Below are 26970 nucleotides of genomic sequence, written 5' to 3'. Positions count from 1 at the left end.
AATGTATAGCAACAATAGTCGAAGTTCAATCCATGTTTACTGATTAACCTTTAGCAAACAAAAGCATTGTAGTGTATCCACAAATTGGATTTAAATAAAAGTTTTCCATTGAAAATCAACCCTTTCTGTTAGTCAACAAAGCGTGGGCTAATTAATTATAATGAAATTCAATAACAATAACAGTAATACTTGTAACCATTTTAATTCCCACAAATCCTACAAATGCAATCATCCTTTATAAAATCATCGAATGGAAACATCATATGCAAGACCAGTGAACCGTTCCGGCTTTTCCAAGAAGACTTAGTGCCACGAGCAGCGATCGGGAGAGAGACAGAAGCATACTTTCCGGGAAATATAGTGGCTCGGTTCGTTTCACTCATCCACAAAGAAACCGGAGGAGGACGGTTCGTGGAGGATGGTATCGTGAATATTTATGGATTTCCAGCTTTTCATCTCCTTGTGCACTGACTGCAAGAGTTTTACATGTACTAGCTCCACCAGTACCCCATCAGCGAGCGCGCAGATTCACTTCAAACTGCCAAAAGCTCCAAAATCGGAAGGAATAAAACCGCCTGCAAGAGGGGAAAGACTGAACAAAAGACCCAACTGGTGAACAATGAGAGGGGGAAGGAAGGAGGGAAAATGTAGTGCCCCCCCGAAAGCTGTGTGCAATAAAGCGTGGCTTATAAACTTTTAAGGAAAACTCTTTTTTCATGAGGAAAGGTTTTCGGGGATTTTTTTTCTGTCGATTTCGCGTCCAACGCTACTGTTGAGGAGCAGAAGACTTTCGCTGCTGACTTTCGTGTGCAGAGAGGTATAGGATGGGAAAATTTGCCGAAGCGACACATAAAATGGAGAATGATGATGACTATAAATCTAGAACACGGCCCAGGCCGGTACGGCGTTCAAGAAGACAGGCAAAGCTTGGAGAAACGATTCTTGAGCAGTTCTCTGGAGGTTGCACACTATTTAAGTAAGAATGTATTACTTTGTTTTATTACGTCTTGCAACACTGATTTGTGTTTCAACACCTCTAAAAACCTTCTTTTATGATTTGTTATAAAAGGACAGAAACCGATCAGCGTAGAACAGAAGTGTGCTAGGAGAAATAGTGTTGTTGAGAGCCTCTACAATGAAGTGGTTCAAATTTGTCTTTTTGGCTTCTATAGCAGGAATGAATTGTATTGGTACACTGAGCCTAAATCTCAAATATGAGCTCAATTGGACGAATATTCGAGCAAAAATCAAATCACTTTGTTCGCTCTACAACATTACCTTGGCGTTCTCTATTGTGAGATTCCTACTCGAAACTAGGTGCCTGAAGGTTTGAAACGGTGAGACAGTTCAAACCTCTTTTGACGCCTAAGCTCCCATCCACCCCAGAATTCTAACTGATGACCTTTGGATTGTTAGTCCAACTGCCTACCAGCGACTCCTGAATCCAGGGAGACGACACTTACACCTGGGGACTGAGCTAACGACCTAACCTCTAGGTTAGACACGGGCCAACATTTACTTTCCCGTCCGACGGAAGGCTTGATCACACAAATATCGTCTCGAAAATTTCCACCGGGACCTTCCTGTGATCAAACCCAGGCCGACTGGGTGAGAGGAAACCACGCATACCACTACTCCACGGACGGGTCCCGGTTTTTGAAAACTTATGATTACAAAACAACTCAACTAATGTAAAAAACATTTTAAAGCACGTTTTTCATTCAAATGTTGAGAATATGGCTTGCTACCACCACCTTCGCCAACACATTTAAGATTCCTTGTCCACCATTGCCACCACATCCCTGATTCTCTTCCCGATCTTATCTTCTCCGGGGACGCTTTGTATAACCTGCTCGTTTGCGTTGCACTCCGCGACTGTTGTTTTCGATTTTCGCTAAGTCCAAAACTGTCCAACATATTGGAAATACGGCCAGAAAGCATAGCATTGGTGTCTACTCGTAGCTGCTACTTCGTTATTGACCAGGACCCCCAAACATTGCTCCGTGGACCACAGATGAAAAGTAGGAACCAATCATCACCCCTTCGCTATTTTACAAGGTTTTTTTAATCGTGCTGATCAATACCGACGCCGGCCACGACCAGAGGTAAGACACGGGGAAGTGGATGGGAATGTTAGCCGATACTTGAGTAATGGGACCGCTAAATCGGCTGCGTCTCCGAAAAAGTATCACACGAGTTTTGAGGGGTTAGTAAGATGGGTATGAGGTCAGGATTCACTGTGGTAGGTGATGCGGCCATAGGCAATTTGTTTATCGGTTGAAATTTTAAAAATCTTAGGCAGCCGGCTGTGGAAAGATAGCTATCTGAAGTTTGATCGCAAAAAGGAGTTGGCATTCTCCAACTCAAAATTGAGAATGTAAACAAAACAAATTGATCTCAAAAATTGAGTTGATAGAATCGAACTCGTTTTTGCGACGTTCTTCTTAATAATTGCGATCCCCTGGTTTGCGTGTAAGACGCTTTTTTCATTTGTTTATCAGGAATTGAGTGTCGTTGATCACTGAAAAGTTAGATTAATCTATTTTTATCCAAATGTTCAGCGTAGTGCTTTCGCCCAAGACTTGGAAGTGAAAGATCCATGGTTCTACTCTGTACAAGGTATTTTTTTATGGTTTAATCAAAGCGCCATTTTTTTTCTTTTTAGATTACTTGATTGAGTACTTGGCGAATTGATGAACCCTTTTAGCCTTTGGGTACGCAAACATGTAATGAAATTTACCAAATTGACCACCAAGACTAGAGGCAACCTAGAATAAAATTGAAATTTCTTGGGCGTGCTGTAAGAGTGTGCGCGTGCAATGCGCAGTGTGCGTAGAACTTGAGATAAAAGCTAATCTGAAGTGCCAGTGCTAAGCGTGTCAATGCATGTCTGGTCCTAACCAAAACCTACAACTTTGCCGAAGACACCAAATTGATCAGAAAATCGCTTCTCAGGATACATAATTTCATACATTAACATACCCATTTTTGGTGCTGGTCGTCACCCAAAATTGTAAAAAAAAATAGTGGTGCAAAATTGCTTCTTTTGACATAGAGAATGCATGGACAAAGTTTTATCCAAACCGAAAAGTTAAACATTTTGCAAAATGCCTGAAAACGTTTTGTGTTTAGAGCCAAAACTAGCTCTCTCATAGTTATAAATTCATCCAGCAACCATAAAAATTTCAACCAATATTGCACTTTACCTCGATTGAGTCACAGAGGTCGCAAAGAACCAATACCGGATGATCCGGATACCGGTTCTGGAAGTTCTTGGCTTAGATAGAACTTTGAATTACCTAAACCGCCCCTAATATGGCCACTTCGAGTGTTCCGGATACCGGTTCCCATGAAGCCATTCCTTGAATCACTCAAAATTTTCATGCGATATTTAAAAAATCATGGAATTGGCCAAATATTAACTTTGCAAACTATTTTCCAGCAGCCTCGAAAAGATCTTAACAAAGTATGGCCACTCCGGATGTTCCGAGTACCGGTTCCCTCTAGTTAGAATCGCTCAAAATGGTACATCGACACTTTAAGCTTCGTTGAATAAGCCAGATATTTAATTGATATTTAGTTCAAGTTTTCCATAACTTCTTTAAAAATTAGGGTGAAAATGGAAATGTATTGAGGAAGGCTTCGATATTTTTTGGCATGTTTCCAGGCGAAAAAAGGATTCTTGGGTAAACGAAAATATGTAAATTCCCAGAGAATTTCTCAACTTGACTGCCTGTAGCTGGTGTGTTATAGTGTGGTAGTATGAGGATCGCTTACCGTGCTATGAATGTCACCGTCGAGGTCCGGTGCACCGCGATCCAGCTGCGTTTTCCAGCCCCGTCGGTTTTCGGTGAAAATCTGCTGGGTGCCGTGGTACCAGATGATGTAGGACGGTGGCTCGAGGGCGCCCCGGACGACGCAGCGCAGTATGACGGCGCTCCCCGCCTTCACGTACCGATCGGAATCTCCAATAAGCTCGGTTCTTGGCACTGAAAAACGAAGAACAAGAAAGGACAGTTAGGTTGTGGTGTCGCGTGGATGAGAAATGAAACGTACGGCAAGAAAATTTTCGGTCGGTTGTGGCCACATCCGAGGCATGTCCCTACACCGGTTTTGATGCTGCGTTTTAATATACTCTTTGGCTAAACTTGGTGCATTTTGTGTGTGTGTGACTGAACACTATGAACGAACCTAGGTACGACATCCGTCGAGCCACATCTTCCGTGCCGTGGTCACCAAAAAGAAGGGAACACTTTCGTCGGCTATCGTACTTTATTATCTTGATTTTACTTTTTTTCTTTTGGACCTGCACTGACTGGGGTGTGAGGCAGTTTTAAATTAAAACTTCTTGGCTAAATAGAACAGGAAATGAAATGTAGGGTAGAGTAGTCATCAATGAGACACGGGGAACAATGATAAAATGGCTCTCACAAGTCGTAGTTTCAACCAATCGGGCTCATATTTGGGGGAAAGGTGTATCTACTGGATACACGTCTGCTATAATAGTGGCTTTGGTTAAGGACGCTCCCTTGAAAAGTTATTCATAAATGTTTGATTCTGGGGTGTAAAAGTAAATTATGGACAAAAAATACGTTTTCGCTCGTAGGCTGCCATTTACACCAAAACTAATATTTCTTCAAATTTCTTTCGACGTTCCATAGGGATTGAGTTGGGCTACAATGTCCTTTCATTAGGTTTGACCAAAATTTAGTATATACCCAGAATCAGTGGCTGTCTCATTGTTCCCCACTCATTTCTGCCCATGGGTAACAATGAGCACTTTGATTTTTCTTCATTAAACTTTTCAAAATCCATGTAAATCTTTCAAAACATGAATTGGAAGTGATTTTTGGCATATTTACAGAGTTTTAACTTCATTTAACCAAACATACAAAGTTATTTGGTATAAATATATGAATTTTACAAAATTTAAATACTTTTTAGTATAACTTTTGTTAATTAAAGTTTCATGTTGGCAAAATTGCTTAAAAATGTTCAAGGCAAGTCACCTGCAAAGGAACAATACAAAAACATGATGTTTTACTAGAAAAAAAAAATTGATTTTCGTAGAGTGTCTCATTGTTCCCCAGCTGTCTCATTGTTCCTGCCAAGTGCGTCTACAATGAGACAGTTGAATAACTCTGGCTGTAGATGTCGGATCGATCTCAAATTTTGTTCAATGTTAGAACACACTAAAAGAAAGAAAATGAAACAAAAAGCTCATTAAAACATGCTGATGAAAAAAATAGAAAAATCGTTGAAAGTTGAAAACCAAAAGTGTCTCATTGATGACTACCCTACCCTAAATTCTGCACAAGACGGATATCATTAGTGGAGATCTCGGAGAGGAAATCTTCCAGAGTGTCGGCGAAGTTGAATTTGAGGAGATGGTGGTGGATTATTTTGAAGAATATACCATTTTTTAGTGCTAGAAAATTTGTGAACAGTCAACTTAGCCAAAAAGCTATTAATTTTTCATCTTCTTATCAAATATTCTGAAGAGAGCGTTATATGAATATATTACTAATTTAATAATTATGAAGTACTCGGGTAATGCTTCTGTACTTAGACTGTAACTTAGTTTTTTTTTCGCTGAATAACTTATGCTTCCCATATCAACACTAGGGTGCGTTCTGCGGATAAGGCGGTACATCATCATTCAATCCATTTCCCCCGCCTCGGGTTGAAAAACCCGCTGGAGCATATTTATTTCGTAGTCGCGCGTGTACACGGCTCCACCACAAGCAGCGGATTATAAATACAACTTAATTAACAATGTCTTTCATTATTCACTTCTCATTAGCAGTTTGGTACTTCTCTTAACTCTGGCCGCGTCGTCGTCTGTCTGTGGAAGGTACTCTGTCTGATGCTGCTGCTTGGTTGTGACCGCGTCATGAAAAGGACCCACGAGACGACCCGCGTCGACACGTGCCAGTCTTCTCTGCGTTAGCTTGGCGGTTTGCGCGAATCTGGCATGTATCTCTTCCAGGTAAAGCTCGTGAGGCAGTGGTGTTCAAGTTTAACGCTTCATTATTATTATTATTTTAAATTGTTGATTTTAGAACAGAGTTAGTTTAATCCACGATAAAAAAAATTAAAATCAAAATTTCAGAACCACTGCCTGAAAAGTAACACAAGTAACATCCTGTATCCCACTTCCCCGAACCTGGAGGGATAAACACAGCTGGTGACATCCTCTCTTCCCTCCCACCCTCTTCGCGTTGCTAGCTTTGCCTAGATTCTCGTTTTAAGCCATCATGGCGACCATCACACCCACGTACAAGTGCCGTGAATGCTGTGTGTGTGAAATTAATCCTGCTTAATGGCAATTACCATCATCATTAACATACCGGGGATTAATACGGTTGGAGAGTTATAGACACTACTACTGCTAGTAGTAGCAGTACAGCAGAGGAGACATCATCTGGGCTCTGCTATAATGAATATTGTTATTGTTATTGTAATTTAACTCCATTTGTGCGCACGCGAAAACGGGCGACAGGTGGAATTTTGTGGTCCATACTACGATGAATAATGGTTGTAAGTAACGTCATGTTTTTGAAGAACAATGCAGTTTATTTTTAAAGTTTACAGTATAATAATAAACCCGGCTGTAAAATTGAAAAGTCAATCCAACGAGGGGGAAGTGTGATCATTTTCTTGAAACTTTTTGTTACTTCGATGTAATAAGTTTGCTGAGATTCCAATCTAGTTAGCATAAGAGAATCGATATCCGGATCCATCATTGAACTTATGACACGAATGCCAAGATTATGGTAAAGTCTCAAAATTAAATTAAAATAGTAATAATAAATCAATAAAGGACCATACTTCTCCATAGAAATATGATTCCTGTAGGTACATTTAGCTTGGAACGCATGATGCTTTAAGTTTTCATACAGATAGGTGAGGTCTTTAATCTTATGGATCCGTTTGAAAGCGATTTTGATAACGAAGCGATTTTGAAGTCGTGCCGAGGAACGACTGGAACCCGTCCCGGGTCCGGCCATCAACCCCATGGACCGCCTGACACAGGAGTGGCCGCGCGGAAGCCCCGGAGTCCGAAGCATTCCATATCCCAACAATTTACCAGGTACCCTCAACCAAACCGGTTTCAACAACAGGTATCACTTTAATGATCTTTCCAGTTCTTCAAACTAAAAGATTAATTTGAAGGGTCTGTAATTTACCTATCCAAAGATATATTGGAGCAACACGAGAAAAGGGCGGATAAGCATTTTGACAGCTGTAACAATTTTGCAAATTTCGAGCCACACAGAAAAAAATCAATTCTCGTAATCGTGAATTAAGTTCACGAATGTGAGAACCACAAAGGAATTTATTCATGAGTATGGTGCATTTGCACCATAAACGTGAATATATTCCTTTGTGGTTCTCGCATTCGTGAATTTAATTCACGATTTCAAGAATTGGTTTTTTTCAGTGCAACCTTTTTCACAAAACTCGAAACGTAAATCAATAGCTGGCCTTCCCAGCTACCTGTTAACACTGCGGGTTTTATGAAATAGTGTCCTGTTAGCTCGTATAGGACACTCAACCGAGTCAAATGAAACCGATTTGATCAAATAGGTTTAACCAGTGCTTAGACAAGTGAGTCGATAAGTATGCATGAAGGTGGGTCTACGACGTTTCTAGAAAAAAGTTCTCGAACTGCTTTGACGGGGCGAACGGCTCCAGCGTCGCGCTCGCCGGTTGCCTTCCGTGGACCAGATTTCAGTCCGTTGTTTGTTGGACGTTGAGTCTTAGTCCATTTGTAGACGACTTACTTCAAAAAGCCATTGTTTTCCTTAAAGGAATTTGTGTACTTCACAAGCCTGGGTTTCTTCACCAAACTCTTCAATGCTTCGATACATTTTGTGTGGCTTTTCAGTACATCCCAAACCGCCAGCTGAGGAAGTGTGAGCTGTGCAGCGTGTGCCCTTTAATTCAAACTCTCGGGGTGACGACTCTTCACGTGCATCTTCTTCCCATGACTCATCCCCCTCTGCCTCTTCAGCTTCTTCTTCCGGTTCGGAATCTTCCATGTGCAAAATTTGTTCTGTGATACAGCATCTACGGCTCGGTTCTCCGCCGCCATCAGCCTCTCGCGATCAGGGTGCTTCAACAGCATGCTGTCGAGTTGACGAATCGAAGCCTGCATGTGGGGTCCGTTATCTGCAATTACCACATACACATCTTCATCTTGACAGCAAGCATTTTATAACTTCCCATAGTTTCTGTCTGCATCGTGTCCTTGAGATGATCAGCTGTCATTGTTTTTAAGGAAGTTTTCTCTTCAATCAATCTGGTGGATCGAGAAACACTTCAACCAAATTCAGTCTGTGGTGTTATTTTAGTATTTCAGATCTAAGAAGAATGGAAATTTTGAGATTGCTGGCATCTGCATCGTTCATAAGGCCTCAGTAACTCACTCAGACAACGGCAAACAGATCCACCGTTTTTGTTGGGGAAGTATGTTGCTTATATCCCAAACACGTGTCGGTTGAGGCGGGAAGCGCTGTCGATCTCCTAAGTAACATTTTTTAAAACGATCTCCTCCGTAATGATCTTCCTGACTAGTTCTGCAGCCAGTAGCTCGAGAACATGAACTTTCTCCAGGTGGAGGACCCGAATGTGTCGCACAAAATTGCCATGCACCAGTGGCTTTTGTTCGAATTGGCAACTTTCGTCCACGTTGCACTTGAAGCTGCCATCTTCCAAAGCAATAACATTCTCCTCGATGATTTCTCTTTGAGTTTTTTTTTCAGATCACACCGAGCTTCGAAGCTATTTTTTCGTCCGATCGAGTCATAAACCAACAAACAAATGAAATGTCAAAATGCCTAGCTCACACCGTTCTCACTCTCTCTCGCTCAATATCCTATTTGTCTCACATTCAACCGCTGGTGAGATGAAGATTGGTTGTCAATGTGGAGAAGACTGATTTTTTCTCAGCTGTATTTTGTCTTCTCGCAAAACTCTCACCACGAATATTTGTATACGTTTAATTTTTTTTTTGAAATTAAATATGTCTTTATTGAACATTCTTATAATAATTACATTTCTTTTACATGATAAGTTGTATGGCCTAATGCTCTTCATCTTTGTTGTATTTTTCGTTTTATTATTAGCTGATCACATTTATTTATATGCTTCAAATTGTTTTACATTATTGCATTGAATTGATTACATTTGGGTAAAAAAAGAAAAAAAAATCACTTTAACAACTAATCCTAACCTACAACTAAAAAAAATAAATCCATTGAATTATTCAAAATCACTAGAACGAGTAAACTACGAACTGTATTTTAAGATGAATGCTCCAAGAGTTCTTACTTGTTCCTGGCGAGTTTTGCACCCACGCAGAGTTGTTGTCATCTCGATGAAAATGTTCAGAAGTTCTTGTGGTGAAAACAGGTCACTAATGCCTTCACCCGTTGATGTTGGTTGGTTTTCCCTCGGTTGCTGACTGAAGCCTGGAGGTGTTGTATGCTCTGCAACTCTTTGCCGCTGATTCAACGGCAATGGCTGTAGATTTGGAACCACTCGAGTAGATCCTGCTCCTGGTGACGCCAAAGCTGGAAAATCCACGTCTGTGTATGCTGGTGGTGTTTTGCGACGATTTGGTTGGTGCCTCGTCGTCGCTTGCTGCCGTATTTTTACAAACTCAGCACGTTTTGGGCAGCTTCGATTCTTGGTAGAATGGTCGCCGCCGCAATTGAAGCATTTTGCTTCGATGTTCTCGTTGATTGTTTCGCAAGCTTGTGTTTTGTGCTCACCTCTGCAGGTTGCACAACGACTCTTGATGAAACAGTTCCTTCCACCATGTCCAAACTGCAAGCAATTCGAACATTGTTTCACGTCACGGTGCACTGGGCGATGACGTTCCCAAGTCACGATGATGTTGAAAATTGCCCGAACTGCTTTCAGCTCAGACGGCGTTATCGATCCTCTCTCGAGATGAACCAGGTACAGTTGATCACGATACTTGATGTCCTTGTTGTGTCTCGTCATCTTGAAGACTTCGATCACGTTCAACTTCAGAGTTTTGAGCTCTTCTTTCAGCACACTCACATCCATGTCGTACAGGCCTCGGAGGACCTGTTTCATGGGGCGTTTACCTGGATCGTCATGGCTGTAGTATTCAATCTTTGTGTTGTTCAGGAAATCCCGAACGTAGTTGAAATCCTTTCTGGTAGGTAGCAGAATTTTGAGTTCATCAGCACATAAGCGAATGGAAGCTCTTATAGCACCAGATTTGATAAACCCGGTCAGCCACTTTCGCACCGAATCCGATGACGATGTTTTCACAAAAATGGGTGGCAAGTTTTCCCGTCGTTCAAATTCTTCCTTCTCGCTCACGTCCACAGGGAGGGTAGCGAACTGGTTTCCAGACGATTTTTGAGCGTCCTTGCTCAAACTGCCTGACTTTGCAGGTAGCGCTTCAGCATTCTTTAGCTTCTTCAAATCTGCCGATCCTGCTGGTGAGGACCGCCTCTTTTTCTTGCCCTGAGGCATTTTTGCACTTTTTAAGCACTTTTCAGGAGCTAAAATCCAGGAGTACCTCACTGAATGATTGTCCACAAAGGAATGATATTTGTATACAAGGTAATATGAACTGGTCATCGCGAGTGGTCGTGTTTTGCTGCGGTCGTCGGTTCGGTCGTTTTTCGCTGATTTTTGGGAGTCTGTGCGAGTTTCGGTGGCAGTGGTCTTCGCGGAGGTAGTTTTTATGGTGGGAGTGGTTGGAGTCTGGTGTTTTTTCGCGAAAAGTGCCGGAATTTTGCTTTTTTAGGAAGCCTCTCACCAGCAAGAGGTGGCCTCGAAAAGTTGGGCTACGCCCTCCGGAAGATGAGTGAGCGAGAAGAATTAGTACTGTCAAACCAAGCCTTGGATACATTTAGAGATGTCAGGCGGCATTTAGTGCAAACCGAGGGGTTGTTTTTCGGGAACGAAATCCAAAAATAAAGAGAGAGAGGGAGAGCTGCCGAAAAATGAGTAAAGTGGCAACGGGTGTTGAGACTGTCAAGTGAGAAAATTGTGTTCGTCTGGTTCGTCTAAAATTGGCGTAGTTGTAGAATCTGCTTCGGGGAAAGAAATCAAGTAGTGTTTTTCTCACATGGAGTCTAATTTGATCGCTGTTACTAAAGCTCATATTGTTTTGAAGAATCTTAGCAGCTTTGACATCGCGAGTGTTAGTGAACTGCTGCATTCGTCGCTGAACCTGGTGTGGAACCGGAATCGGATTTTCACACAGCGAGTGCGTGGGGGAGAGTTAGAGGGTTGAGTTTCTATCCGCAAGGATGTTGCCGGACGTTTGACGTGTTCAATGAGTGAAAGGGACAAGCTTTCCTGCTAGACTTGTGGAGGTGAGATGGCTGAACGATGGAATGGTCCACAGTAGTGCTGGTGTGCTGGCTCCTCCAATGTTTTTTGATCATCGGCAGAGAATTGCACATCACCAGATGACCGAATAATCTGCAGAACTCGGGTGAGACCTTTCCTTTTTCTTTACTCTTGATTTTTTGAATGTTTTTTTGCGTTCTTTTATTAGATATACATTATTATTGTATTTATTGAAAAAAATATTAAATATGTTGATTAATCCCATTACACAAACATTTAAATTTTAACTAAGTATGCCTTTGAATCGGTCGTTAAACTTTAACTTCTAACTCTTACATTTTATTAAATAAAACAAACAAATAAATATTTTTTGTCTCCTCTGCATCGCTGTAAAAGTTTAAAATCAAGGTTCTAATTATGCGTTAAATCATTTACAACCTCGAATTTCGCTTAAACATATAATAATTTAAAGGAAAATATAAACTTCTCTTTACTTTTACAGTCGATAGCTTGAGTTTAATAGCAGATATCTTAAAACTGTGTTTAATCAACATTGCTTTTACCGGAGAAAATGATTGATTTAGTAATACAACAGTCAATTTATTCATGCACGGCTTCGTCGCGTTATGTCTGCCGTTGCTTTAAATAGAATATTTATAAATCATGCATCTTTTACACTGTGCAATCTGTACTGTTTAATAATAAAAAAAACTAACTCTACTTGATTCGCCCGCAATACCTTTCGGGGTATATCCTAGGGTTCTACCTCTCCTACTAACATTGAGTCCAAAACCTCCCTACAAACATCTATACCACTAAGGTGACGTAGGGGTCCCTGCGCACTTTAGATAGGTGTTTACTAACATTCCTTCATTTCCCTGAGGATAGCTTGGACCCGGCGTGGACCCCCTTATGCCCTGGGCTGTATTACACACTCATCAAAAGATGAAGACATGGTATCTCCCGTGTTGGATTATTGTTCCGGATGAGGGTCTAACACAACCAGACCAAACAGTGGGATAAGCGTTGTGGAGCCTTCCGGTGGTGGGGCGTCCTCCAAATGCTAATGCTAATGCTAATACAAGGTAATATGAACTCTCTATGAGCTCTCGGTTCCAGCGAGTGGATCGCTCAATCAGTTGAATTTTTCACGAGATGCCAATATATAAACATGAGTCAGAGATGATAATCAGAGATCATTATCACTCAATGATAGTTTTCCTTAGTGAACAACTTCTCCGTCCATGATGGCTCCAAGTGACGGTACGTGGTGCTGTTTGGGTCTTCGTTCCAGCTGGTAAATAGTTAACAATTGATCTTTCTTCTAATTTACACTAATTACTCTTCCTTCTACTTACATATGCAGTTTAGGATACGCTTAAAATAAACGTTTGATTGGTCCAAAATTGATCGATAGAACTTATTTTTCACCAAATCTACTTTTTCTAACTTTTTTTTCTGGACTTTGAAATGGGGAATCCTTCTTTTTTGTTTTCCTTTCTGCGCGCGTTGACAGTTTTTTTTGGAGTCGAACGCTTACACCGACGGCGCTACACCGTTCGGCAAAGTTGCCATCTCAGCGGCCATAACACTAGGCAGTTCGAGTTTTCGTCCAATTAAGTCCTGTTTTGGGAATTAAGCTCAGCACACTCATACAAATCAGCCCCATAATGGGAGGTGAAAAGTAAAACTTAAACGACCCAAATATGTGTAATTATTATTTTATTTGAATAGTTCCGGTTGGAATAGATTCAGAGTTACACAATGTGTACTTCCTAGTTTCCTAATTTAAAGCCGACATCCTTTTTTAAAACAGCAGCCTTTTGTATTTGAGAGCAAAATAGATGCTTTTGTTCAAAGCACACATAAAGACAATAATCACCATTATCACATTTCAATGGTGATTGTTCGTTTGCTGCCTCAAAATTGTTCACTTTCGAAAGCTCCAAAGAGACCGGCCCCATGAAATAAAAAATAAACCCTGATGGCACACTCGCAAACATTACCTAACATCCCATCTGTGGTGTTCAATTTTTTCCCCTCAGCATATGCTGCTAAATATCCCAAAAATGTCCTCATAAATATTTCCTAATACTGGCTCTTGAGTAGATTTATTTAAGCAGATTACACATGGTACACAAAATCACACCGTACGTCGTCGTCGTCGTCGTGGCACCGAGAAAGGGAGCATACACAAACACCGATACACCGCACTCACCCATTCCTGATATTCTAGAGGGGAAGAACCATCCCACTTCAATCTGCGACGAGAAGGGGAAGTGAGAGGGAGGGTTTCCTGCCTGAAGGACACTCCACTTCAATAAATAAAGCCAGAACGAGCTTGTGGATTAGCTGGCAGTTTGGAGAGAGTTGTTTGCCGGCGGAGATTAGGCTCCAAGGTAATAGTCCCTCTCACTCTTTTTAAAGCTATTTTGCAGCTTTTCCAGTAAATTTGGAAGCATCCTATCACCGGAGGAGCATCGCCGCCTCCGCCCCCGCATGGTTGTAAATGGCCCCTCCCACCCCATTACACAGGTGCTTACCCTCGCGGAATAAAGTCTGATAAGTACCTTGCTAAACTGCTTTCGTTCAAGTTTTGCGATTTTCTCCGCCAAGACGAATGTGCCCCTGCTGTATGTGTGTGTGTGTTTGTATGTATGTTTGCTAGAAAGAGAAACCAACATTTTGGTAGCCAGCCAGCCAGCCAGACGACTAGGGAGGGGAGGGCGGTTGCAGGATTATTTGGGCGGTATCAAAGTAAGCCGTGTTGCTCGTTGTCACACTTGAGTGAAAATACTCAATTCCACTTCCTGTTGTAGGCAGCGAATGACAAATATTGTTAAAGCTGCCTGAAATAAATTAACCACCACCACTTCCTGTTGCAGCGGCTCAGCAGGCTGTTTTTTTGGTTTTGTCAAAATGGTTTAGTGAATCGGAGCAATCCTATGCGTGGGGGTAAATGGTTTTATGAGGAGAATGCTTCGTTTTATGTTGAAGAAATTACTCAAAATTGCGTGGATCAAGGTGTAAAATTAATGCTTATTTTATGATAACAATCGTTGGCAGAATAAAGTGGAGAAAATAGTAGCAACACGTCGCCGTCGTGCTAACTTGTCGTACGTGCATTTTGGGCCAAATTGAGAAAATTTCATATAAAAGTAGTTTCAATCTTGTCGTGCTATCTTGTCACTCCCTGAAAATTGATGTTAGTGCGACAAAAGGCCAAAGGGATTGCAGGTTAGGATGCATTTGACGCACGTACAAGCTAGACTACCGTAAACACTTGTAATTATAACTCGGGACTCCAGCAACCAACTTCAACTAAATTTCGGGACAATGCACAGAATGGTCAGCCAAACAAAACGTGTTTACATTGCGTGCTGTCGTTTTTGTTTATTCAAGGTCAAACATTAAAACGCGTTTTTCTCGGAACGTCAAAATGGCGGGTGCGACAATATAGCACGACGACGTCGAACAGCAACAGGAGAAGCACGTGACCCCCAGACCCCTCCATCGATACTCTCAGTGTACTGAGTCGATCACAAAATGATCACGAAATCTTGTGATCGACTTATCTTGTTTGCTCTCTGAAGTAATCAATTATTCGTGAGCAAACCTGAACAATTTTGTAGGGTTCCACAAACTCTACAAATGCTTGGAAAAACATAACACTGAAAAATGTTATTGGAGTGCACAACAGCAGTTGCAACTCAGCTTCAGATGTCAAATGTCCTTGTGTTTAACCAACTAATCGAGGAGTTACATCGATTCTGTTAGCCAATTCAACGTTCAAATCAAAACAATATTGAAAAGTTTTTTTTTTCATAAAATTATTTTTATTAGGTCCTTTTCGGTGCTGGGACCTGGTAAGGACCGAGTCGGCTTTTGTAATTACATTTGACTTAATAATTACAGAGGATCTTGTGTGTAAATGTTAGTGGGAGGGGAGCCGATTACCCGCGGCCTACTCGGGGTTAGTAGGGAAGGGATTGATGTTAAAGACAAGGCGTGGGAAGGGAAGGGGGATTGTGTAGGGGTCTTGGTTGGCTCTGCTGGCCTTTGCTTTTGTCCTCAGCCGCAACTCGGTGTCCAGCTGCTGGGGCGTTCTTGCTTTGCTTCCGGTGCAAACCAGAAACGACGGCTTTGTGCGAAGGCGAGTTATACTAACTGAAGGAAAACTAACTGAAGAAAAACTAAATGGATATTTTGGAATCTAAGAGGAACTGATAGATCGGATAGAGAAAATCAAGGTCTAGTTGAGATAACGCGTCTCGCATCGGGATTTCTGGTGGTCTTCCTCGGTGCAGCGACCTCAAATTTAAATCATTAAATTTGTCCATTTTTCGAACCTCACCACAGTTCTGACCATGCGCGCTTACGCAAGCATAAATAATTTAACCCGTCGACTCGCGTTGCGCGACAAATAATTAAGCTTATGTACAGGTGTGGATCATGAGTCATCCTCACCTGAAAAGCCCTTTATTAATTTTTGCCAATTATTAGGCAATCAAAAAAATGGTTAAGCTTTCAATTATGAATGTGCGATGTTATTCCACAGGGGAAATTGAAGGTGTGGCTTAACCAAATTCATTGGCATGTTTGTTCAATGGAGAATTCGACCTTCTCATTATTGACTTACATTTTTGAGAATATTTGAGGAACATTATTTTGATATTCCAATAACATAATTTAAAGTTTCACGACAATGGTTCGAACCCATGACTTCCGAGTTTGAGGTGTACTCACTACACCATACGGAAAGTCATGAAGAATTGCAGAGGTCTGCATAATTTAATTCATGAGGTTCATCGATGCTTCTCATCGAAACGGACCACTTTTAGTAGAACAAAATTTAGTAGAGTTTTCGGGGACTGACTATAAAAACCCCAAAATTCTTGAGGAGGGCAGTTAGTTCCAGGATTAGTTCCAGTCAGTTCCAGCCAGTTCAAGCCCAGTCCCGTTCCAGATCCTGAAGAAGCCCCAGACCAGCCGGACCCGCCAGCAGCCACCAGTAGCAGAGGCCCCAGTCCAGCCGGACTTAGCGGTGGAGGCCGCAGTCCGCCGGGACTTAGCCGCTGTGAAGAGTCCGCCGGGACTTAGCCGCTGTGAAGAGTCCACCCGGGACTTAGGAGTTCGGGGTCTGGCATGGCTCGGCGAAGAGGTCTGGAGGACAAGTCTGGCTTCAACGTAGAGAATTGGCTCGACGAAAGTCTTAATGAAATTAGCAACAAAAAGTTGAGTGATGTGATCGTGCGCGTAAAAGTTAAGAGTGTTACCGAAAAAAATGTAATCTTTTAAAAGTGTAATATACAAATAAGTGAAGTTAACTGATCTGTTTTGACTCTACAAGTAAATATCACAAAAATCCTGAAAGCCTAAACCGCTCGGGCCGTTAATCGGGCCCTGAGGGTATCTTTCAACTTAATTCTGTGAACATGGTGATCTGGACACACCCATACGAGATGGTCGATGTCCTGATAACCCTGCCCACAGTCGCAAAGGTTCGTATCACTCATGTTGATACGGAAAAGATGAGCCTTGGAATATTGAAAAGTTATGGTAGGTGAAACAATTTATTTTGCCTGTCATGCTCAAACGACGAAATGGCCTACATTTCAGTATCAAAAATAACAGGATGGAAAATCAATACAATTCAATACCAGTGCTGGAAAGTTCTACATTGCAGTACTGAAAAGTTAATCTTTTCAGCACTAGTATCGAAAAGTGAAAATTTTCAATTGTTTTTATTTGAACGATGAGTTGACTTAACACATGGATGTTTGAAATAAAATTCTTTTCAAATAGCCATATTCTGATTTTGAAACGTGTTGTAATCAACTCGTTGCTAAACTCGTTTTTTCAGCACTCGTCGTATTTAGGCTACTCGGAAAACCTCGTTACATAAATGTACGTCTCGCGCTGAAAAAATCTTCTTTTTGCAACTTATTGCATAAACTACTATTTTAGATCATCTACCAAAACTCGGTTCAAAAATGTTATTGTAGAAACTAAACTAAAACTAAATATTCAAAGTTAAAATTGAAAAAAAAAATCAAAAATCGAACGGGGTTAAACATCGGAACAATTTATCAGTCATCGGTACAACAAACTAACGACTTTGCATTCATTTGTATGAGTGACTGAGTTTATGTGTTTGTGCAAGCGAGGGAGGGAACTAGTTTAGTTTCAAATCTCCTTCTCAATTAGAAATCCCTCTGCAGCAGAGCAGAGACCAGGTGCTACCGCGCTCCCGCAGAATGCAATTTTCAACATTAATGAAAAGGCCAAACAAAAAGCGGTCCAGCAGCAGGCACCGGCTGGTGACGATGGCTCCGTCCGACCAATAGACCGTCGGGACCGGTCCCAATCTGTCAGATGCAACCCCGTTTGATGTGCCTCGGATGTTTGTTGTTTGCTTATAGGTGGACCCCAGGTCCCGTGCACTCATTCGCACCCCGGTTGAGGGCATGCGCCCGACCTCAAGTGGACCAACACCGTCCGACGGAATGGCATCTAGCATCTAGGTTCTACTTACCAACAACGTGCAGATGTACTCTAGCACTTATTTTCGGCTCTGTCGACACCTGGCACTCGTAGATCCCGGCATCACGCGCCTGTACGTATTTGATCTGCAGCGTCCAAACGCCGTTGTTCTCTACGTAGAATGATTGAAAACGTTCGTCGGCTATAAATGTCATTCTGCATAAATCAGCGTTCAACCCGGGCAGCAGCAGAGGAGGTTTCGACCCACATCACGGTACGGTCGGGTCCGGGGTTCCGGTCCCAACGGGATGAGACGGCATGGCGTGTGACATGGCCAACGTCGGACGGTCCACAGGCCAGTTGTTGTTGTTGGTAGGCCCGTTCGCAGGAAAGCAACAAAAAAAACCGTCGTCGGAACGCAGCGACCGAGGTTGATCCCACATTAATAATAATCGATTGCCACCATCCATCGGGGTCGGAGTCGGGGACGGTCCGTCCGTCCATCCGGGTCGCCATTTGTTGTTGACCGCCAGACGTTCATTGGCAAACAGTAGCGCGCGCCACGTGGAGGACGACGACGACGACGTCAGGCGCGTGTGTCAACAGCAGAAACGGCGGCGACGCATTCGCCATTCAAAGTAACGCGGGAGGGGGTGGCCATCAACGCCGCCGTGGTGCCATTGCCAGAAGATGAATCCAGACCAGGCCGGAAGTGCGCGCAAAAAGCCGCGATGTGATCCATTGGAGCATGTGACAGGGAATAAAAAAAACACAGAGAAGAAGAGAGGGAAAAATATGAAAACAGTGTGAAATATTAATAAGAGATTGATAGCTTCACAATAAATGAAATATAGCGATAATTCACCAGATTAAGGTACGGGCTATTAAACCTCCGCCGAAAATGGAGAGACGCCGAATCAACTTGCCATTTTTTATTGAGCATCATCATAAATCTTGTCCCCGTTTTCGAGTTCATTCGCCAATTTCGATGGTAAATATTTATTGACTTATTTGCAGCAAACGTTAGAACGATGTCGGTTAATTCGTGTGACAAAAAATCAATTCGTTTATGGTTTACCAACCTCTTGTTTTGTGTCTACGATCAAAATTTGACGTACCGTAAACTGGGGTGACTTTGATAGCCCGGGGTGACATTGATAGAAATTTAATTTGACCACTAATTTTGATACATCCAATGTAACAGTCTCATTTTTGCATATATGTTCGATAATAAAATCAAAAATCAAATCAAACCATCCACATTAACGACCCCCGGGTCTTTTGTGGTCTCTATTGCAAGTTTCTGCTCGAATCTAGGAGTCCGAAGGCTTGAATGGGGAGAACACCCAAACCTCTTTTTACTCCAAGGAACCTTCTGTGATATCTTCCTATTTATTAATATCTTATTAAACACTGTTTATATTCTTAACGGGAGCAAAGCTCCATCTTTATTCTTTGGCATCATCCACAAGACTGGCCCCCGATTCACGCTCGCTTTTCACTCACCCATCCACAGCTCTACACGCTTATCGCTGATTGCCTAATTTAGGATAATCTTCAGGATGCCACATCCTCCCCTTGCCAAATTGAATGTTATAATAAGTACAGTAACGCTAACAATAAAGTTAATATTAAACTAAAATCCTTCCTGTCGTTTCTCGTCTTAGTTTGGTAACGCCTGGCGAAGTGTCCGTCCCGTAGAGCGAAGGCTAACAGCATAAGCTGCCAATATCAACGATGCCAATGATGCGGATCCAGTTCCTTTCTTTGCGTAAGGATTGATCCTCCAACTATTCTGCTTTCCTCCGAGTTAACTAAAGTCACAGAGAACAGATGTACATCTTGGCTCTAACTTGTGTGTAAACCGTGCAAACTAAAAAAATGCGTTGCATACAATCTTGCATCAAAGAAATTAGAGTGTGCAGGATACGCTTGGCGGCGCCACCGTCGCGGCTGAGAATACTTGACTTAACAATGAAAAAGGCTCAATAATTTCGAAAGAAAATAAATGTTAACCTCGTTTAAATATAAAATTCACTTCTGTATAATCCCAGTTGACTAAAAATAATGCAAAAATGCATTTACATTAACGAAAACATAACAGAAAATTCATTCAAAAATGATTTTTCAAGCGACAACTTAAAATAGTCCCTTTACACATGTTATGTTTGATTTCGTTTTGTTTACCTTCTTTGGCGCGTAAAATTGCAACCCTCTGATAAAAGGCAGTCAGACATTGGTCTGATGTCGTTCGTACGGAATGTTTTATGCAGTGATTAGATGGTCCAACGTTCTGCTACTGTAGGCCATCATGATTTTGGAAGTGGCGCTATCTAGGCGGATGGTGCACACCCTAGCTCTTTTCAACGTATTTTGGTTTGAATTTTTACACACGTTTTTCAATGCTGTTTGTTCAACGATATACATCTGTTCTCTGTGCTAAAGTAGCGAAGAAAAAAAAAACGAAAGAAAGAAAAAAAAATGAGCAGTATATTAAGTTCTAAAACAAAACATATAAAGTAAAAATCACGTATTTTATGCATAGGAAATCATGAACCTCTTTGTAACATAATTAACCGTATCATATAACTGAATAATGTAAATTGGCTAAGGCTTCCTCTCCTAACTAAAATTAATGTGTTCATTGCCATGTCGTGAAGATATAAACTTCAATGAACTTCCTTCTATAAAATTATTTAAACAGTGATATTAGAATACTCCTTTCATCTAATTATCCCACTTCTATTGGCTATTTGTAGGTTTCTTTTTAACCGGTTTACTCGATATCGGTCCTCAACTTTGAACTTATTAATTGTTGAAAAGTTGTATATATCTCAGCTAAGGACAGTAACTGTACACAAATATCCTATTTCCTATTTCCATCCAGTACTTTAACAAATTTTATACACTTGGTTTCAAATATATCATTTTTATAAATTAATATCGCTGGAATTCTCTGTTGGGTTACATATTTATGAAATTTATTAGGAAGCATTGTGTGATGAGAACTCTTTTTCTAAGAGAGTGAATAACCGCTTTACCTTTAACAAAACTTACTTTCACGAAGAGTCACATTCAACTATGTCGTGGTGGTTACCCTATATATAAAACAAGTCATACTGCGGTTGACGTTTTGTATTTATTCCTTATATATAAGATTCCTTGATATGAAGATAAACATGTTATTATGCTGTATGTTATTTATATGAAATTTTATTAGCTAACAATTTTAACTTTCGTGGCCCGCTATCTTACATTTCGTGTCTTGTACATACTCTACTTATATTTTCATATGTATATATGTATTATCATATTTTTAACTGTAGTACTAGATTATATTTGTTATTTATTTACTTGTTCATCAAACATACGTTGACTACATAGATCCCTGCTTAAAATCTAAATACAATAGAACATTGTTAAAATAATATGTTTGGTTGCAGAACCGTTTTTTTCTATTGTGGATTTTATCATTGTGTAATCCAATGTGTCGCTAATATGTGTTGTAAGCTTCCATTGTTCTTTTTGATGAGTTCTGTGCAGGCTATGGTGCCCCATCCTTCCTTCCCTGTAGATTTTGTGAAATTTGAACCGTTGAGAGATTCCTTTCTGCGGTAAACATTACATTAATAGTTCTTCTACAGCTTTTTTTACATGTTATTATCTATTCATTTGCAGACCTCTGCCCTCACAGTAGTAATGTCCTCCTGATTGCAATAACTCAACTCGACTCCTTTAGTATCTGCAGCTAGTTTCGGACCAAATCAATTTCTCAACAACTCTTTTTGCAGCAGTTGGCCTTGGGCTAAACCCGACTCAACTTTTCAGGAACTCTTTTGCTACAGTTGGCCTTGGGCTAAACCCGACTCAACTTTTTAGGGCGATTGGCCTTGGGCTAAACCCGACTCAATCTTTTGCAGCAGTTGGCCTTGGGCTAAACCCGACTCAACTTTTTAGGGCGATTGGCCTTGGGCTAAACCCGACTCAATCTCTTGCAGCAGTTGGCCTTGGGCTAAACCCGACTCAACTTTCAGGAACTGTATGCTGCAGTTGGCCTTGGGCTAAACCCGACTCAACTTTTTAGGGCGATTGGCCTTGGGCTAAACCCGACTCAATCTCTTGCAGCAGTTGGCCTTGGGCTAAACCCGACTCAACACAGCAGGCCATGCGGAACTCTTTTGTAGCAGTTGGCCTTGGGCTAAACCCGACTCAACTTTCTGGAACTCTTTTGCAGCAGTTATTTTTATCTCGTTATCAATACTCTCAGACCATCAATTTCATTGAAAACTCTGCTCATTCCATCTGCTTTCTCTTACAACGCTATTACTGTAATGTCGTTATAATTCCTCAAACTAATGTTTAAAAGTTAATTAATATGTAAGTTAATTTTATTTTGAAAATGTGTACATATCTTGGTTCAATGAGCAATCTAATGCTCTGCTATACATTATCTTTTCATGTTTTGCAACTAAGCAAACTGATTATGATTTACATTATCTGAGAAAAAAAAACTATTATAGATATCTGAAAATTTAAGTTTTTTTTTGTATAAATTTAAAAGTACTTTACCAAACTTAATACTTATGGGACTCTAAAGCAGACCTTACAAAAACTATGCTTTCGAAAATTAGTTCATCCATTTTGAATTATTAAAATTAAAGTGTGAATTTTTAAATTCAATGATTACACACAAAACCTCAAAACTCTCATTTACCTCATCGTATAATCAACACAAGCCATCTCTCCGTGAATAATTACATGTCTCTACTCCCTAAGGCCTTACAGCAGATATTCATAAGCCATCTCTCCACCAGGCATTAGTGATATCAGGGGGCGACATCTATATCTCAATACAGGCAGCTCGACCGCAGCTAGCACAATCTGTAAATTTCGGACCCAACACAACAAAAACAAAAAGAACAGCTGTCTATTACGGAACCAACACAAATCAACTGAACACTGTAAAAACATACAAATTACAGTTATAAAATAGGAAGAAACCATTTTTTTATTTAACCGCATGTTGTAGTTTATGTTTTTGAGGTGATTTTTCTCAATTTATGTGAAAACATACTATTAAAATTGGGATCATTAAGAACACATCGGGCCCGAGTCGATGGACTCATTTAAAGTTCTACATTTATCACATAAAACGTGTAATTTGACTTCTATTACAGTTATTCTGAATTTACAATGCACAAAAAAAAATATAAAATTAAAAAAAAAAAATCACTTTGCGCAACTTGCGCCCGATATAAATCTAAACCCCCAAGATGGCTGCCGTTAGAATCCCCCTGGATTATCCACCAGTCTCTTAAAAACACTAAGCTACTGTCCGGCACTAAGCCTCCGACCGGCACACAGAAAAAAACTTCTCCGTGCCTTACAGTTAATATCCAAAGGCTAAAGCGATTTATACATGCATTTTACCTGTTTTTTTATACTGTTCTACGCAAGAAATTTATCCTTAAGCCACTCTTGGCTGCAAAAGCTTTTTTTTTTGTACGGTAACTAAACATCACCTAAAATTCCTATTGAAACTCGGCATCGTGTATAAGGTAAACACAGCCGTCCCCTAACATGACAGTTTTCGTGAGTTGCGCGTATCCGCCGACAGATGGCAAGTGGGCCTCGTCGGATTCCGACCATTAAATACGCAACTCAAAATTTGCATGGGAAACTTTTTTTTTCGTGACGGCTTTCGCGGTACGCTCCCTCCAACTGTTCAAGACTAATATTTTAACGTGGCGTATCTCTAAACAAGTTTTTCAAGAAAATGATTCCAGAATGCTTATCTTGTCGTCTTATACCGAAACAAGGCTAAAATTATTTTAATTTAAACTATTCGCCCTTTTCAGATGTTTGGCTACATAATATCAAAGGCCGCCATCTTATGGCGGCCCACTGGGCCCACAAAAAGGGGTACGCTCAGTTTGTATGGGAGCTGTCAACATGCTCACGGGCTGGGTAAACATCGCACTTCCGCTCACCCAATTTTGGGTAATGATTTTATTGACAACTTCAATCAGAACCTTTTAATCGTGCATCATGTAAACAAAATCCTCGTTCCTCGAGTGCACCGTCTGGGCCGCACACATACAACAACATTCATTCCGCGGATAAGATTAGTGTGCGTCGACTAATCCGAGGGATGACCGCGCAACGCTGAATCAACGATTACTGCGCTCTTTGCATGACGGGACGAATGCTGAAGATTAGCGTGGTTTGGACGAAAGGGGGGAAGATGAAAAGGAAGAACCTCGAAATACGTGCGCTTTTGTTTTGACGAGTGTAGGAAAGAAGCCACATCAACCCGTCGTCGATCTCTTGAGACGCGAACTCCAGCAACTCGGCCATTAGGCCCGCTGTCTCGTTATGGCAATGCCAGCTCGGCTGCCCGCTGCCATCGTCGCTACGATGCCGTCCTGCTGCTCGAAAATGCCGGAATACGCACTTTTTTTTTTGCACAATCGACCTTAATTTTTTTGTCCAGATTTTATTCACCAATAACACAATTTATCAACATGGCAGGATCGCCAATGTGATATCTTCCTATTTATTAATATCTTATTTTAACACTGTTTATAATCTTAACGGGAGCAAAGCTCCATCTTTATTCTTTTGCTTCATCTACTAGACTCGACTCCCGATTCACGCTCGGTTTTCACTCACCCGTCCACAGCTCTACACGCTTATCGCTGATTGCCTAATTTAGGATAATCTTCAGGATGCCACACCTTCCACCCCAGTGTTTGAACTGACGACCTTTGGATTGCGAGTCCAACCGCCGCCAGCGATTCCACCGGAGTAGGCTTAATTTGGTGTGTTGTTTGTACTTATGGCATGGAGACAACTCCTACACCTGGAATGACTTAACGGCCTAACAACCAAGGCCGGGACCGACATTTTACTTTCTCATCCGATGGAAGGTTGCTGCAGGTGGGAATCGAACCCAGAATCATCCGCTTACAAAGCGGACAGCGTAACCATTCGGCCACGCACTGCCACGATAATAAGCTATCTCTTAATGCTTACATACTCCAAATTCTCAAAAATGTTTAGATAATAATTTGATGGGCCTTTGAAAAACCTATCAAAGTCACCCCGGGCTATCAAAGTCACCCCAGTTTACGGTATTTAGGAATAACTCAAAGGTAAAGTCAACAGCTAGTCTGGGCGCAAAACTTAAATAAAATAAAAAAAAACCTTAACATTTAAACAAAGTCAATATAAAATTTATAAAACTTCTTAATTGATTATCTATGTTTATTCTGAAACTGTTATAAAGAATATCTCTAGGCACGAGCATTGCTTTATATGGGTTGATGCCTTCGTCATATTTACATATTTTTTTGATAAAATGATTACGTTTTGCTAGTGGGTTTAGTCGAAAAATCTCCAATTCTTATAACGAAAAATAAAGAAGTAGAATTGAATTTCCCATAGACACTTGGTTTTGTGTACCCACAACAGTAGGATGAGGATGGATTCCCCCTCAACCCTTGGCCATCTCCTCCACGACTTACACGTGGCAAATTTCGAAGAGGAAACCGATAAATATCGCTATGCATGGGAGATTGTTCCGATTCATCCATCTTCCGCCTTCACCGTCCTCCACATCCTGTGGTGGGAAAGCAGCTTTACCACGATGGCAAAACCAAAGCTTCTTTTGCTCCAATTTCACCGGAAGGACAACAAAAAGAGCGGGCCGTGGTGGAAGAAAGGAAAAGAGGGAGGATGGAGGGTAGTGGTGGGAGGACTTTGGTGAAACCTAATCAAAGTGATGTGGAAAATGGAACCATCGACAGCTGGCGACGGTGGGGGCGATTTTTCATCGCTGTCACACCGGATTTCGCCTCTCGGAAGTCAATCGGATGGCAGTAATCAAGTTGTTTGGTCAGTTCCGACCGGCTTAGTGGTACTTTACAATTTACTGGAACCGGTAAGCTTGTGGGGTATCATTAGGAGCTCACTTTTTATCGACTTTGTATGAAATAGAGATGAACTTGGAATTCGATCAAAATTATTTAGTTGTTAGACAGGTCGTTAGAATTTGCTCTAGAGATACACTTTTTAATGGCGAATATTTGTAATTTTGAACGTTTGACTTGATTAAATCTAGAAAAAGTAAACGAGAAATAATTCGATAGCATCAAAATTAAAAATGAATCTGAAATAAATGAATGACATGATAAGCAATATCTTTGACAATTTCTAAGAGTAAAATACCCTAATTGGATGTATCAGCACGGCGAGCAAGTGAACCCACGAAAATTTTCCAAACCAAACGCAATAGTGCCGGTGAGCAAATTTGACACAAGTCTGTTCGTTGTTGGTATTGCTTCTGGTGATGGCCAAACATCATTATTGCCTTCGTGGGAATTAAATGAAGAGGAAAATCGATGTCAAAAGTTTCCACTCGTTTTCCCTCCTTTTTTCACTCTGAGAGCACTTCCGTTTGATAATTAATCACAATCGCGCTTTCGCGACACTTGTGTCATTGCTCAAAATGGATGGTTCTGCGGTGAGCTTTAAGGCTGTGTCTATTCTACACTGGAATGTGCTGCTGCGTGGAACAAATTCCGTTGCTAATCTGTAGCGAAATGAAATTTCTCCATCAATTTAAAACTTGGAACCACTTCCGGGCTGTGATTCACCACATGCGGATGAGTGCACATGGAAGAGTTCGGAGATATTTTTACTCCAGTGGAGCGTTTTCCGGATCGAGCTTTTTCCCACATCACAGCCGTCACCGCAGAACTTTCTTGCTCCGAAGAAAAGCCACCAAACTAGATGTGGCTTGTGTGTGAATGTTGTCATTTATAATAGGGAGCATATTTAGACATATCAGCATGGAACGGAATGGATGGATACATCTTCCGTTGGCTTTGGAATGGGCATCTCTTCAGCTAAATCAGTTGGGATTGGAAGTGGAATAGAAGAAAAGTAGCAGACAGTGGCACACTCGACTGATTTAGCCACTTGAAAGGAAAGCTCGGGTTAGATGCAGCGATTCTCAGCCCTTTTGTGACAGCTTAGTAATAAAAATAGGACTTAATTTAAAAAAAACTTGACATTACAGCTGTCAGTGCTTAAAACGGTAAGGTCATCGCTCAAATCATAAAGTTATCGCAGTTTAGA

At 41.1% G+C, this 26970-nt stretch overlaps 1 protein-coding gene and 1 long non-coding RNA gene across 2 annotated transcripts in view; both read right to left on the bottom strand.

Moving 5' to 3' along the window:
• Positions 1-3629: 3629 nt before the first annotated feature.
• The window catches only part of LOC120423678 (zwei Ig domain protein zig-8-like), a 298328-nt gene continuing 274987 nt past the window's right edge, over positions 3630-26970 (bottom strand). The window contains exons 5-6 of the mRNA XM_052708837.1: positions 17882-18045; positions 3630-3989 (exon numbers count right to left, since the gene is read on the bottom strand). Of these exons, the coding sequence (XP_052564797.1) occupies positions 3748-3989; positions 17882-18045 (406 nt within the window). The 3' untranslated portion in view covers positions 3630-3747. The remainder of the gene's footprint in view (positions 3990-17881; positions 18046-26970) is intronic.
• LOC120423681 (uncharacterized) lies at positions 19246-21968 on the bottom strand. The gene is made up of 2 exons (XR_005606274.2): positions 20871-21968; positions 19246-19643 (listed from the first exon to the last, which is right to left on the bottom strand). It is a non-coding gene; the product is annotated as an uncharacterized LOC120423681 (long non-coding RNA).

This window comes from Culex pipiens, chromosome 2 (assembly GCF_016801865.2).
Source record: "Culex pipiens pallens isolate TS chromosome 2, TS_CPP_V2, whole genome shotgun sequence".
Classification (NCBI taxonomy): domain Eukaryota; kingdom Metazoa; phylum Arthropoda; class Insecta; order Diptera; family Culicidae; genus Culex; species Culex pipiens.
Note: the sequence above shows the minus strand (reverse complement) of the source record. Positions and strands in the feature narration are given on the sequence as shown.